This window comes from Lates calcarifer, unplaced genomic scaffold (assembly GCF_001640805.2).
Source record: "Lates calcarifer isolate ASB-BC8 unplaced genomic scaffold, TLL_Latcal_v3 _unitig_438_quiver_1264, whole genome shotgun sequence".
Lineage (NCBI taxonomy): Eukaryota > Metazoa > Chordata > Actinopteri > Centropomidae > Lates > Lates calcarifer.
Window position 1 is genome coordinate 1 of NW_026116867.1, and position 16846 is coordinate 16846.

Sequence of the window (16846 nt, forward strand, 5' to 3'; positions counted from 1 at the left end):
CCTTTCACCCAGTCCCACTTAGCTGCAGTGATGTAGGAGTTTGTGAAAATTCTAATATCAGGTTTGCTGATGTAGAGAAGCAGCAGGTAATCCTCTGTGCACCACTCTGCTGCTAAGTTCAAATACAAGTGCATGTGGACGGCAGTGGAGATTTGACAAGACACTTGAACACTGAACAACAAATGTAAATGTAATGGCAATGAATCACATGGATGAACAGTTTGGATGTCAATGGAGAAAGCCAGAGACACATTTGAAAATGATAACACTTGCTTACTGGTTTTTTGATGTAGAGATAACTACACTGTGCTGTTTGGAAAATGACCCAGCGTCACCTCTGAAGTCTTATGTCACTGTGGTATTTCTTTTTAAGCTCTGTGTAATATCAGTATTATCTTGACCAAAATCCCAATAGCTGAAGCAAAGACATTACTCTGAGGCCATAGCTAAGATGGTGGTATGGAAACCAGTATAAATGGGTTTCCATTGTGAGTTTTCATCCTCATAGGCATCAACATTATAAATACACTATGTGTTGTATTGTAATTTAAATAATGTAACCTACCATGTTATAGCACTTATTCTGATTATGTTATGGATAGTATCACGCAACAATCAAACATTCACACTCTACTTAGAGTCTTCCTTGAGTAGAACTGTAGATTCTTCTGTTATGAGTTTGCTTCAGACCTGTAAAGCACTGATAGAAATAATCATTGGAACATTTAGCCTGTTACAGTTTGTAGTAGACTTCCTCATGGGACAACATACAAAATCTACAGTGTGAGTGGTTATTCCTGAACCACTGCACAAACAGGCTTACAAATTTGTTTCTACAGCATAGTCCCCAGTTACACCACTTTTGCCTTATACTCAACTAAACTTCCTCTACCATCAAGACATAAGAAAAACAGAGTATGGGGACATGACAATCCCCACAGATATCAACATTTGATTGATATGCAACAATTCTAGGCATATGTCTTGCTCTGTCATTTCCTCTCTTGGTCCTGTGTAATAATTCTCTCACGGTAAGGGAGCTTGAAATGTATGGCGTACTGAGCAAAGGCCTTCAGTGGAAGAGCTGCTCTGTAGTCTCATGATGCAGTGGAGATTATGTGTCTTTCCCAGGCAGCAGCAGGGTGAAGACACTAGTGGGAGAATTTTGCCTTATTGAGTTTTCTTTTCTTGAGACACCACATATCCAAGGTAGATGTGTGGAATGTCCATGAAAGGCTCTCACCTTTCCTTGATGATGATTCCCAGGACACTGGGCCTTTCACCCAGTCCCACTTAGCTGCAGTGATGTAGGAGTTTGTGTCCTCAACTCCCATTTCCTAAATTCTAATATCAGGTTTGCTGATGTAGAGAAGCAGCAGGTAATCCTCTGTGCACCACTCTGCTGCTAAGTTCAAATACAATGCATGTGGACGGCAGTGGAGATTTGACAAGACACTTTGTGAACAACAAATGTAAATGTAATGGCAATGAATCACATGGATGAACAGTTTGGATGTCAATGGAGAAAGCCAGAGACACATTTGAAAATGATAACACTTGCTTACTGGTTTTTGATGTAGAGATAACTACACTGTGCTGTTTGGAAAATGACTCAGCGTCACCTCTGAAGTCTTATGTCACTGTGGTAGAGCTTCAGTGGAAGAGCTGCTCTGTAGTCTCATGATGCAGTGGTGTCTTTCCCAGACAGCAGCAGGGTGAAGAGTCTTAGAGTCTTCCTTGAGTAGAACTGTAGATTCTTCTGTTTGCTTCAGACCTGTAAAGCACTGATAGAAATAAAGTATATACGCTGTAAACCAGACTCTGTGGTCTCTACAATCTGTAGACTTATAATTAACAATACAAGAAGAAATACAGGTGGATTCAATGATGGTAGAACAGCATGTGAGCTCAATTCATTATTACATCAATAGTTATCTTCACAAAATATAATTAGAACCATTTTCTGGTGGAGCCACTAAGCACAGAACTAGATTAGTACAATGGACATGACCCTTACTCACTGTTAATCACTGAATTACAGTGAGGCAGTCTGTTACTCTAGTTTGGTTCATCTGTAATTTAAATCTGTCATGTTTGTATTGGTCTAATTTCATCCAAACCAAATTGTTTAGGCAATTCCTTCCACTGTTTAAATAAAATAATATTAAACCCTGTCTATACAACAGGACCAGTTGTAATCACTTAGTTTACTCTATACTTCTATATCTACATCTTCTTTTTTCAGACTGTTAACAGTAGCCTGATCTAGGTTGATTGTGCACAATGATGGGCTGTGCATTTCACACCTAGGCCTTCACTGGAGTCCTGCTTCTTAATAGGCTACCTTAATACCTTAATTACCTTAATGTCACGGCTATAGAGACCATCAACAATATACAGAAATGCAGTTTACTAGAGCTTTGCATCACAGACAGGTATGTCATGTAGCCAGAATAAATGCCATTACTGAAGCAATGCTATAAAGACCATTAACAATTAACACAATTCAATAAGTCTCCAAACACTGCAGCCACAGCTGAGCCACACATTATCTCCAGCAGAAGCAGCAATATTAGCTAATAAAATGACAAAGACGTAAACATATAAGTAAAATACATTTTACTCACTGAAACTGCTGATTACTTGTAGACAAATCAAAAAACTGCCTCTGTGGAGCGGACATTCTCAGCCCTAAAGCGAAGTAAAACTTAAATATATGAAATACGATTGGGCAGACCCAACTTTTAGCGTTAGCCTTCACTGCGATAGAGAAGGACTTATTGTTGGTCATTGTGGGTTGAGAAAACAGCTATTAAATCTATACTGATGTGTTTTAGCTTATGCAAGTAGCTATAGATGTGGTTTGCTAGCTCTGACCAGTACGCTCTCTGACCATCCAATCAAATCACATGAAAATGTCTATGTTAGTGCAGGCCTGCTAGAGGGCCCTGATCTCACTAACTCAAAATCTGACTGGTTAAAAGCTCTAACATAAAGAGACTGTATTGGAAGCAGTGTAACCAAGAGGAAAGCTATGAGATGAAGAGAATAGACAATTGGGAACAATTTAATATATATAGTATTAATTGAAAAAACATATAAAAAAATATAATTCAGTGATTGTGACAACATTTAGGCCAGCAGAGACGGCCTTGCTGGCCCTGACAGCCCACCACTGATTGTGCGCATATATCATTATTAACAGAGACACACCAAAACATTTCAGAGAACTGAGAAAAGCTCTGAGCTTCTGTCAGCAGGTGTTCAGCATCTGCGGACTGACACAAAGGAACGTCAGCCATCGACCCACAGAGCAACTCAATCTAAATCTGATTACATTCATTGTTATTCAAAGCACACAGCACAAGTCACATTATGGGTGATGATATTAAATCTCATTTCCAATTACAAACGCATTTGCGCAATTAGCCGCTTGACCCCTAGTCAATTTCCTATCTTAACTCCAGATCTGTTTCATCTGGCTGTCGGGGAAATAATGTCAGGATCCTGCTGACAAACTGTGGACGGCTGCTAATGCAATGAGCAACAAAGTTTCTATCTCACCACTCTCTCTTTACACACCATGATGCATGTGGGTACATTGTTTGTATTTTGCAGTGCAAATACTATATTATATGATAAAGTATAAACACCACAAATGCATTATGTTCCATTAAAAATAAATGTCTTACATTCAAAGTTTGGAGGTATTTGTTTAAAAAATGATGAATACCATGGTGAATTTGGACTGTGTGACTAGTCTAATCACATCTGTCAGTATCTTCACACATAGTGTACTGATTAAGCACTTTATTAGGAACACCATACTAATAGTGGGTAGCTCCTCCTTTTGCTCCAAAATAGCCTCAGTTCTTTATGACATGGATTCCTCCAGATGTTGGAAACTTTCCTCTGAGATTCTGCTCCATGTTGATTTGACTGCATCACATCATTTCTGCTGATTTGTCAGCTGCACATTCATGCTGCCAACCTCCTGTTCTACCACATCCCAAAGGTGTTCTACTGGATTCAGATCTGGTGACTGGGGAGGCCACTGAAGTTCACTGAACTCACTGTCATGATCATGAAACCAGATCTGGTTTGAGATTGCAGATAGGTTGTGATATTCAAACCATGACTGATTGGTATTAAGGGCCCCAAAGTGAGTCAAGAAAACATTCCCTACACCATTACACCACCACCACCACCAGCCTGGACTATTGACACAAGGGAGGTTGGCTCCATGGATTCATGCTGTTGATGCCATCAGACCAGGCTACATGGTTCGAGTCTTCAACTGTCCAGTTTTGGTGGGTCTGGGTCCACTGCAGCCTCAGATTTCTGTTCCTGGCTGAAAGGAGTGGAACCTGACGTGGTCTTCTGCTGTTGTAGTTCATCCACCTTAAGGTTGGATGTGCTGTTCATTCTGAGATATTTTTCTGCTCACCACAGTTGTAAAGAGTGGTTATCTGAGTTACTGTAGTCTTTTTGTCAGCACCAACCAGTCTGACCATGACCTCTGACCTCTCTGTGTTTCTCTCCACAGACCTGCTGCTCACTCTGTGTGTTTTTTTTTTGTTTTTTTTTGGCTCCATTCTGAGTAAAAACTCAGAGAAAGCTGTGTGTAAAAATTTCAGGAGACCAGCAGTTTCAAGAAAACTCAAACCAGGCTGTCTGATCACACTGAGCCATGCAGCTGCAGATGTTGTAAAAGTTCTGACAAAAGTGGAACTCCTGAGTGTACCATAGGACTGGAAGAACTCATACCCAGCAGACTAGAGCTTAGAGTTTCTGAATTGTGCTGGGGATTAACACCAACACAGTTACTTGTTCCTGTAGTGCCAGGAACTGAGATACATTTCCTCTGCATAGCTAAATTATTCACATTATGGGTAATTTGAAAGTGCAAGCTTAGTGAAATTTTTCAGTAATGTATTTTTTGCTGTTTGATTTAGTGTGATTTTGCCCGTGATAGTTAATATATTTAATCTGTTGGTTTGATTGTAGCATGATGTTGCCCTCACTCCTCATTTTTGCCATTTTATATCGAAGACAGCAGAAATAAGACTGTAAATAAAAACATCTTACAATGGCCAGTTAAAACTAAATGTTGGAAATCATGCACAGATGATGTGATATACACTCTAGTCATATTTTAATGTCCAACTCTCACCTGTGTCAGAATAAAAATAATTGCGAGCTATTATTAATATGGGGATGCAGAGGATAGTGAAATAAGAAACCCCAGGATGAAAGGTAACAGCACAGAAGAGGCATTAGTCTTTCCACAAAGACCTTTAAGTCACTGTGAAATAAGAAGAATTGCTGCTCTTCAGTTCAACATGAGAGAGCTGACACTATACTTTCCCCCTGCTGATGATTTGTTACAGCTGACAGCAGGCAACAAGAGGCCCTGCTATTGTTTTCCAGCAGGAAATAAAATAAAATGGAAATAAATAACTGCCAGATGTTCTACAGTAATAGTATGTGTTTATCATGTATACCATTATGAAGAAATATGTAGTGTTATCTACATATATATAGAGCATAGTAATCAATTTGGTTCAGAGAATAGAATAAGAGGTTCTATTAAGTAAAGGTTTTGTGCAACAATATAAGGCTTCAGCACCCAAGTGTTTTCAGGCATTCATTGCTACTGTTTATTGACTGATATTTTGACTCAAAGCTCAAACTTTCCCTTAACCTAATCAAACTATGAGCATTCCACAAACTTTGCTGTGTATTTATGACTGTTAACATGATGCCTAAGGTCTGGTACACCTGACACCTGTATGGTTGTTGGATTTATTCTTCTCTTTACTTTTCTACATTATCTTTGACAAAATAAGAAACATATTTATATGTTTCTTATTAAACCTACACACACCTACACACACCAGGTGAAGAGATTTGTCAGCTGCTTAAACCATACTATTAGTAAAACCAAGTCCTCCAAGGAGGGAAGGAGGTAACATTGCTAATCTTCATTAAACTCAGAAAACTGACATTGTTTCTACTTCCAAACTGCAGTGTGGGTGTCCACATGAAACTGGTCTGAAAATATTAAGTCTGCGCAGAGTCATAGCCTTTAGCTTGTTCATATGTTACTAAATTTTGTTTCCCAAAATGCAATTCTCACAGTTCTTTTCAGAGCCTTTGACGCTGTCAAGAAAACTGTTCTGTTGGGAAATAAATCTTTTATTGATTCAGTTATTTTCTTGACTTAAAATAAGCCACATTTAAACATAGTGAGTCTAAAAACACTGGAATGAGCCTGGAGGTTTTGAGTTCAGTGTTATGTACTTTGTGCCAGAGCCTTGTAGTCAGTTCCTTGTTTTATGATATGGGTTAACTGTAGAGGTCTAATAAATCCAACAGGCACTCTTGTTGAACTTGCTCACTGCTCTCTCTATTAGCTTCACACTACACTCAGCTCACAGTGGCTAAAACCAGACTTCCTTTTCTGCACTGGAAGTGAATGCATCAAGAACTCTGTCTCTACAGAACCATAAAAACACATTCTACACTGTCAATACTGTCAAGGATGAAGACTAACTGGTTGGTTTGGCAAATGTACATCTAGTTAACTGCCCCACCTACATTAAAGAGCTTGTTATGTAAATGTCAAAGTGTGTCTCCCATGTGGTGGATAAGACCCAAATGGGACTAGCAGCAGTTTTTAGCAGATAAAAGGCCTGGTTGCCTGGTTTGGTCAGAAAGTTGACAATAAAACACAGTATACCCTGTGTGATGTCAAATATTATATCTCTGAACATTTTGTCTGAACCACAAAAAACGTTATAAAAGACCACATACACTACAACATATGAAACACTGAGCTGAGGTGTGTCTTCAGCTCCTCTGTATCTGTGGATACAAAAATCTAAATAATATGTGTGAGTAAAGATCAAACATCTGTCTGATGTAGAAGCAACAGACACATACAGCCTGTTTTTTCTTCTCAGTTTGTTCATCACTGCTCTCCTACCATCAAAGCACAGACACAGATTCATGTTTTCAAAAATTGATGGAAAATGCTGTGTAAACACCAGCAAATAGTCTGTTCATCTTTTTAGTTATTTATTCAGAACAAATGTCAAACAATTTCTAGTTCCGTTCTCTTACATGCAAGGATATATTGTACATACACTAACTGCTCATGTATTTCCTCAGATATACTTTGTTTAAACTGAAATATGAGGATTTGCTGCTTTTCTCATTTTGCTACATTCTAAGTGAAATAACTTTTACTGACAGTTCATTCAGTTTTCTTACTTGAATATGATACTTTGGTGTCTTGGAAAACATGGTGGGCAATTTTCACTGCATCGCTATAGACTAATCACACCGATCAGCCACAACATTAAAACCACTGATAGTTCAAGTAAATAACACTGACCATTTCATCACAATACAATGTTCTGCTGGGAAACCTTGTGTCCTGACATTCATCTGGATGTTACTTTGACATGTACCACCCACCTAAACATTGTTGTAGATCACACACACCCCCATGGCAATGGCAGGGGGAGAGTGATCCCACCACACCACAAAACTGTTCACAAATATCTCAAGGGACATGACAAAGAGCCCAAGGTGTCAGAACTCCCTAGATCCTAATCTGATCCAGCATCTATTGGACCAGACCAGATGCTGGATCAGATTGATTGAAAGTAACATCCAGATGAATGTCAGGGCCCAAGGTTTCCCAGCAGAGCATGGTATTGTACTGAGGTGATCAATGTTTTTCACTTCACCTGTCAGTGGTTTTAAAGTTGTGGCTGATCAGTGTATCTAATAAAGACAAAATGGTGAATCTGAATTTAAAAAAATAAATAAAAAATTATTAAAATAAATAAATGAACAAGATGGTTGCAGTCATAATAATTTTCTCAGTCTTTTGGTCAGTACTAAGGTGTTGAGTGCACCATTTATTCATGATGTGCCTCTTTTTGAGACTACTTCTTCTGTTGTACTTGAGGATGGTTGCAGTGAAACTCCAATGACTACATCACCCAGCAACGCATCATTAACCAACACCTGTAGCACACATTGAATGCATCATGAAGACAGAAGCAGCGGTCAAAGCAGTAGTAGCCAACGTGTTGATTGTGGGAGTAAATGTAATAAAATTGTCATTGTTCTAGAGTGTTAACATGCATCATGATGCTGTCATCTGTCCCTCCTAATCCCTCTTATATATAAACTCCTTGAACACCTTTCCTGGTTGCTGTTGTATTAATGCTGAGCCATCAATCATCAGTTATCATCAAAACCTGTTGCCAGTCTGTCACCACACGTCACCATCAGTACCACAACCATGGTCTAAACCCCACCTTTTCATTGTAATCACTGCAGCTTACCACAGTGATGTGGGTGACACAGGGGGCTTGTTGAAGTGACAAACACTTCTGTAATATATTCACTGGATTCTGCTGAGGACAGCTGTGAGCTTGCTGTGATAAATACAGAGAGGCTAACAGAATGCAGCAGGATACAGTTCATTCCACTCAGGCAAACTGTATACCTAGAAATGACACACATTGTACATCTAAGGGAATGGCTAATAAAATGAGGACACGCAGTACAGATACTGAGAGGATGATATACTGTATGTTCATGAATTACATGACAAATCAGTGTGTACAAGCCTCTCATAGGGTTATTGTGGTGCAGTGCCATGCTGAGGTGATGAAGAGCTGTAACAGACTTTATGGTGTATTTACGTCAGACCTGCCTGATCCTATTGTTTCAGATAGTGGCTTCCTGTTGCAGCCTTTCCCTCTCATTCACTGGATATCCAGCTTTCCATCTTCTCTTGGGGATTTGGTATTCTTTCAACATATAGGCCATTACTTACATAGCAATTACAATTAATAACTAATAATAACTAGATAACAAAAAACAAAAGAAGTAATCTGAAAATATATGAAAATAACCTAATATACAACTAATATAGAAATGTAAGAATTCAGTAAATGATGTCACCATGTTATGAGCTGTAGATATAGTCTCCTCCTGGGTCAGTGCATATCATTCTGAAAGTGAGTATCCAGGATACTGTGTGTGGCAGAACAAAGCTCAAACCTAACCACTTTACATTAGTTAGATTGCTTTGTGTGTGTGTGTGTGTTTTGTTGTTGTTGTTGTTGTTTTGTTTTGTTTTTTAATAGTAATTAATAATAGTAAACAATGCAGTGCTCTTCTTTGTCCAATCAGTGAAACTTTGGTTGGGGTTGAGTCTGGAATAATAAAACAGAATAATTGTCCCAGATACACCATTCTGGGACACGTCACTTTCACTGGTGAGTGAAATGACAAACTGCACTTCTCTATGGTTTTTCAATGAGTGGGGACATCTGCAGTCTGTGCTAGGCACATCACTGATGACCTTTGTTCTCTGTTAAAGATTTCAGTGTTGGTTTTTAGTCTGTTTGCTGGTAGCTGGTCAAAATAGCCTTAACTAACACTCACAAGGTGTCTGAAAACTGAGGGACAGATCTGTTGGTATTCATGATCCAAGGGTTTTAATCCGTAGACCTTTGCAGCAAAGGTCATTACCACTTCATTTTGAAATGCTGGCAAAGGCAACATTTATACAAGTTCACTCCAGAATGTTTGATATTTGATGTCAGCATTTGATATAATTACTAAAATAAGTTAAATACCGAGTCTCCCTTCCATTAAAATGTGTAAGTGCTGAAAGGAGGAAAAAAAATAAAAGTTGTTTTTTTTTTTTTTTAAAGACCTGAGGCCTGAGTGCCAATGTAAGCACTGAAAGGAGGTGGTGTCCCTAAAATCAGATAGAGGAAGAGATTAAAACAGTTGAACTGTCAGTTGACATACTGAAAACAGCTGAAGTGTCAGTGATAGTGTCAGCAGTCAGTTCACAATCAAATCAAGTCACATTCAAATTTCAGTTGAAGAGTAAGTTAGTGAGTCGGTTGAATGGCCTATAATGTCTTACAGATAATTAAAAACAGTGAGTAATTTTAGATTGTGTGAAAGAGAGGACAGGTTTGGCACTGAGCCACCTTAAGATACAGAGTCTGGAATTTATTGAGGACATTCATGCACAAGCAATAAACTGTGATGATTTGAATGACCCCGTGGTGTCTCCTCTACGTTTTCTCTACCTCTACTCCTCCTCCTCCATTTTCAGGACAAGTTTATCCCCACTGTGTCTGTACTATGTATTTTAATTTGGGGAATACAGTTGTAATCATTCCTCCTGTTCATACTGGCTACTGACAGATCCATTAAAATCTACAGTTCATATTCTGTGCAAAAAATGTATTGTAAAATTCTGCTCACACTGTTATTAGGATGAACAAATATTGAGCAGGCAGGAAACACCAGACCCACCGCAATGAAGAGGTGAATGCCACTTAATGAGAATAGCTCAAATAACTCTATAGTCAAACTATATCTGATTAACTTAAAGAGTGACTACACCTTAGAAATCGTGTCTATTTTGTACATTGATTCCCTCAGCTGCGATAGGAGCTGTGACACCAAGCATTGGAAGCAGAGCACTAACTAACCGTAGCTTTAGCGTGTCCTGTCACATAAAGCTGTGTTAGCAAGCTAGATAAAAGCAGAAAAAAATGACTTTTCACAAGATCTTTCCTTCTGCAGTGGGAGTAAACACATCAGAAGCTCACAGATACCTTTACTGTATTCGGAGCTTAACAGGATTTAGAGCAGACAACAGTAATGTTTACCATGATAAACAGCGGGGCTACGGCTATGTGCCGACACTCCCCCACAGACATACACACACCTGAGCCGTGCAGAGGAAAGCCTGCTAGTGAAGCTATACACACAGATATCCACACACTGACTCTCTCTCAAAGGTCCATGAAAGGGCTTCTAGTGACTGTCAAAGCTCCACCAGACTCCCGGAAAACAGAGAGAAAGTGTGACAGCAGCTTCTCATTCTCATGGCTGGTTAGCTGACTCCCAGCTCGTCCTCCTGCCCCAGCTACAGCAGTAGTCAGTCAGATTATTATATGTCTCTCCTCTCGACATTAACAGATAAGCATAGAATTTTTGAATACAAGACCACTGTTCCTCTCCAGTGTGAAATGTTTCAGTCAGGTCAAATTCTGTTTATATAACACAAATATCAAATTATGACACCCTCTGTCCTTTGACCCTCGAATTATACAAGGGAAAATGGTAACACTTTACAATATGTTACGCACAAATGTGTGTAGTTACTGAGGAACAAGTGAGGAAAGAATCAGGAACAACCTGATAATTAATGAATCATTAACCCATTTAATCCCACCGGTCACAATAGTGACCATAAAAAAATCTTTCATTTCTAAGGCTATAAAAATGTTACTGAATGATCTATCAATTCATTTCTAGCAGATACTGAAATAATAAAGGGTCTCAATGAAATATGTGCAGTGTTGCATGTTTACTGTAAATTGTCACATGACCAGAGCTGTTTACTTCCTGTTTGCGCCAAGAGAAGAGGATGGCAGCAAGAAAGCTCCCAAAGAAAAGGTTAGTTAAGTATGTTAACATAAAGATAGGACATAGATTTTTGGTACACATCATGTTTAAGGTGTCTAGTATTGATATATGCATTTGCAGTTACTCAACTTTGTTTAATGTGGTCATAGAACTCACAAACATGTCACTGGCAACAATAGTGACCGGTGGGATAACCCATTGTATCTACATGCTAATACACATAGGCTAACTTTTCTACCTTACTTTCTACTGCTACCTAACTTTCTACCTAATTTTACACTCAGACACACACACAGAAACACACACACACACACACACACACACACACACACACGAACCCAAGGAAGACTAGCTAGTTAGCTAATTCTGCTAGCTAATTCTGCTGCTACCTAACTTCCTACCTACTGCAACTTTCCACACACACACACACACAGACCCCAGGAAGACTAGCTAGCTAACTACCAAACTTTCTGCTGTTTTCTTTTAGATTTACTTTGAGTCAAGTTCTTGATTTGTTGGATCAAGATGAGTTCCCAGACAAGGCATGCAGCATTGCAATCATCCCTCAAAATGAAAAAGATGCTGTACTCAGTGATTGTGACAGTGATGGGTCTGACATGGACTATGAGGGGGAAACAGGCCATTTGCCAGCAAGGCTGTTGAATGCATATGCAGAAGTTATGCAAACAGAGCATGATTGGAATGATGGCCTCCCCTTCACCACACCCCCTTCCCCTCCCCAACCTCCTTCCCCATTTCCCTGTTCCAGCTCCCCCACCTCCTGCCATAACAATGAAGGCCAGCTAGAAGACGCAAGGGCCTCTAGCCTCCAGAGGGGCCAGCCAGAAGACGCAAGGGCCTCTAAGCGCCAAAGGGTTCAGCCAAGTCAGCCCGAAGAACCAAGGGCAAAACTGCAAGTGGTTAAAAATAAAGATAGAGTATTTAAGCGATCCAAGAGGCCTTCCACTGCTGTTATTCCAGAATACACAGTATACAGACCAAATGCTGCAGAATGTGTAAAACAAAGCTGCCCCAACCCAGTGGATGTTTTCTTACTGATGTATCCACCCACCTTGAGAGAGATCACAGTTGAAATGTCCAACCTCTACTCCACCCAGACCAAGGGAAAGCAACTGAATCTAAGTATGGATGAGCTCCTCACCTTCTATGGCATCCTAATTGCAAGTGGATACAGCTCTGTCCCAAGAAGACACATGTACTGGTCAGTTGACAATGATGTACACAATGAGAGCATTTCAGGTGCCATGCGGAGAAACCGCTTTGATGATATAATGGCCTCAGTTCACTTGGTTGACAACACCAAGATCACTGATGACCCATTTTTTAAGGTTAGACCCATATTCTCTGAGCTCAATCACTCATACAAAATCATGCCATTTCAGGAATGGTTGTCAGTGGATGAGAGCATGATCCCATACTACGGCCGACATGGATGTAAACAATTCATCAAAGGCAAACCAATTCGCTTTGGTTACAAGGTATGGAGCCTCGCCTCATCCAGTGGATACATGTACCACATGGAGCCATATTGTGGATCGCACACTCTCCTCCCAGAGACAGGGTTGGGTCAGGGACCCAGCGTTATCATAGGTTTGGCAGAGCAAGCTCAGGTGCCTCAAGGTTGCAAGTTCTTCCATGACAGCCTCTTTACCACTCTTTCACTCATGGATGAGATGACAAAAAGAGGATATGGGAGCTCTGGGACCATGAGGCAGAACCGCCTGTTTGATGTCCCATTCACACCACAGAATGCCTTCATGAAGTTACCCAGGGGAACCTCTGAGGTTCTGTGCCAAGGAGAGAAGCTGCTGGTCCGTTGGAAAGACAATAACATTGTCACAGTGGCAACAAACATGGATGAAAAATACACTGAGACCTCTGTCAAGAGATGGAACAGGCATCGACGTGCCTTTGACAACATCCAACAACCAAAATGCATCAGCCGATACAATGAGCACATGGGTGGTGTAGACCTTCACGACCTACAGGTTTCACGATACTATATCTCAATCAGGTCAAAGAAGTGGTGGTGGCCCATCTTTGCATGGTCTATCAACAGTGCTCTTGTAAATGGCCATCTCTTTTACAGAGATGTTATTGGAGGGACCATCGACCTGCTCACCTTCTCACGGATAGTCTCACAGTCTCTTCTGCAAAGGTTTGGAACGAAACCACTGAGCCATGGAAGGAGATCTCTACTGAGTGCTACCGTTGAAGATCAGGCAAGATACGACAAAGCTTCCCACTGGCCATTTAACACAATGCACCGGTTCCAGAGATGTCGCCATTGTGAGAAACGCACTACCTATGCATGTGAGAAATGCAAAGTACCACTGCACATTGAGTGCTTCAAGCTGTACCATGGAGTGTAGAAGAAAAACAGGAAAGACAGGAGAATGCAGTCGGACATAGAGTTCACAAGCATGCACACACACACACACACACACACACACACACACACACACACACAAGTGGTTGCATACAGTTATGTTATTTGATGTTATGATGTTATTGATGATGGTATGATGGTATGATGTTATTTTTTTTGCTATTTGTTCTACAACCTATTTTATTTTGTTGTTTAGTCAGTCAGTGTAGGCCTATACTTGAAAGCATGTTCAGCCGGCTACCTCAATCCTAAATGTTTACCTTCATGTTCAGTGTGTTCAATGTATACTGCACTAAAAATGAATGTGTTCAAATGAATTTTGCACTAAAAATGAACTCTTTCAAATGAATGTTGCACTAAAGTAAGTTGCACTAAAGTTACAATGTTGAAATACATTGATAATTGTTGTTGTTTTTTGTCTTAACCTCAATATTCATAACAGTGCTCCCAGTATTCATATTGCTAGCCGATAGTATAAGGCAATATGTAAAATATTCACACTACCATGAGAGAGCATTTAGAGGCAATGCTGGAACTTTTAAAAGTGATAATAACTAGCCTTTGATATAAGGATTTTATACACTCTCGCGCACGCGCACACACACACACACACACACACACACATACACACACACACAAACACACTGCACAGGTCAAATAGACCTATATTCAGTCTGTCCAATGGTTGATACAACACAGTATCCCACCGGTCACAATTGTGACCGATCATAAAACACACTTTTTCACACACTTTTCCATGAAAATTTCTAAAAATTATGATTGATTGTTTCAAAGGGATACTAATGACACATGATTTGGATATTTTTGTGTCTGGGAAAAATTTGGGATTAAATGGGTTAATGAGTAGTTTCACAATAACTCAGAACTGAGGACTACATAGTAGATAATGTTGACTGGGAGACAGAATATTAACGAATCATAAACATACATAATGAATTATCTGACCTCCTCTTCATAAGTCTCTCCTGATTAACTCTGAATCAGCCACTGAGCGGCACTAACTAATAACGACTCATTCATCACTCATTACTTCATCATTTTATCACAGTAAGTTCCTTAACAACACAACAGACACAGCAGGTTTCCAAACAAGTATTTTAATCAAAATATTCAGGCCGCTAATAATTTATGGTATTTTCTGATGCATTAGTGATGATCATGTCTTAAAAATAAATCTAATAAACAGTTACATTATTATTATTAGTTAGTGGGTGACCTGCTCTGTCTACTGAGCCACAGCTGTCCAAATGATGTACTTTACTAATTCATTATTAAACTATAGATGTTCACATTTCCATGATTCTGAACAGGACTTTTCATCTGTGGTGGCTTAAAAGCTGACCTTGACTTCAGTGGTCTTAACTAAAGCTCTGAAATTATAATAATAAACAATTATTATTATTAGTAGTAGTAATAGTAGCAGCATTTGTAGTTGTCAGAGTATTAACCTTACTACATCCACCATTATGTAAGTTTTATAACATATAGAGAGTATTCCACAGCATAGTCCGGATGGATTGCACCGTTGTAATAACAACAGGATAACAAACACAGTTCTACTTTTCTGTGCTAACGTGATGAAGTGTGTGTGCAGGGACACAGAATGGTGAGATCTGAAGCAGCAGCAGTCTCTGTGACCCAGTCTGTGTCCCATGGTAACGCACAAGAATGAAAAGCTTTCTTCCCAGCCTCCTCTGCTCCTGACAACCAGGAAGCATCCAATCCACACACAGCCCCTCCCATCAGCCTCGCTGCTGGTTGACAGCAAAACCTGGTATCAGTGTGTTCAGTGAATGGACTGGGAAACCTCAAGGAGGCAGGCTGGGATGTTTACTGTCCCTCCTGGTAAGTGAAGTTTACACAGATTTACAGGAAGAACCAGGAAAAACAAATAAAGTAAAGTGGACTTAACCTTTATCATTAACTATTTTCTGTTATAACATTATTCCTTTCATCAGAATCAGCCTGCAAACATTACATCATTTATGACTTCAGTTTATATTTATGAATGGATATACATTCTTACCTAAACATAGCATGAACTAAATACTGCCAGTAAGAAAGAGAAAAAAAACTGAAAACATACCTGAAAGGTTGATGTTCTGGAGACATGTGGTTTTAACAGAACAATTTAAAATCTAATTAGATAATTTAGCAAAATGTTTCAAGGGGCTGGGAAGTTCAAAAGTGAGTCAGACTCAGCAGGTATCTGGACACACCACAGCAGTATGAAGCTGTATGGGCCAGTTGGCCTACACCATGGATGCAGAAGGAGAAACTGGAAACCACATTTTAAGATGGCATCCTGCCCATTCATTCCATGTTTTTGGGCCCATAAGGCCTGTACGCTCAAATCTTTCTCCAGCTGAGCCAGTTGAGAAAATGAACTTTAGAGACTTGATCTGGCCGATCCAGCTGACTTCCTGTTGGTTCCTAACATTTATGAATGCCTGGGTGAGTTTTATTGGACCAAAATGATCAAATTCTGGAAAAAAAAAGGGGGTTCATGAGAGTCAGAGAGGTGTATTCCTCAATTTACTGCTGTTAGTTCAGTAGTGATTATTATTTTTGATCTCTCGCTGTATTTGGGCCACTGTGCATCATGTGATCCTGCTATACAGTTTTACCACTACTGACCATTAAAACCCTGTATCCTGTAAATGATGTTAATATACTAAACTTTTTTTTTACTAGTGGCATTGTGGTGTCAACATAATCGCTGTCTGGATTATGTTCAGAGACATTGTTTTCTTGACTGAATGAAGGGCTACTTTTATTAATGACAGCACAGATGCTTTGGTGGTATCGGGGGTGGACTGCACCAGAGACTGGAGTTTGTGTCTACAGTCCTGCCTGTGGTTAGGTTTTGGCAATGGTTAAGATCAGGGAACAGGTTGTGTCTGAAATCACTTTTAACTTTTTCTGTAT

The 16846-nt window shown here is 39.7% G+C and overlaps 1 protein-coding gene across 1 annotated transcript; it reads left to right on the forward strand.

Annotated features, from left to right (window-relative positions):
• Positions 1–12104: 12104 nt before the first annotated feature.
• LOC108899328 (piggyBac transposable element-derived protein 3-like) lies at positions 12105–13880 on the forward strand. Its single transcript, XM_018699726.2, has one exon. The coding sequence runs from the start codon at positions 12105–12107 to the stop codon at positions 13878–13880; it is 1776 nt and encodes a 591-aa protein (XP_018555242.2).
• Positions 13881–16846: the final 2966 nt, after the last annotated feature.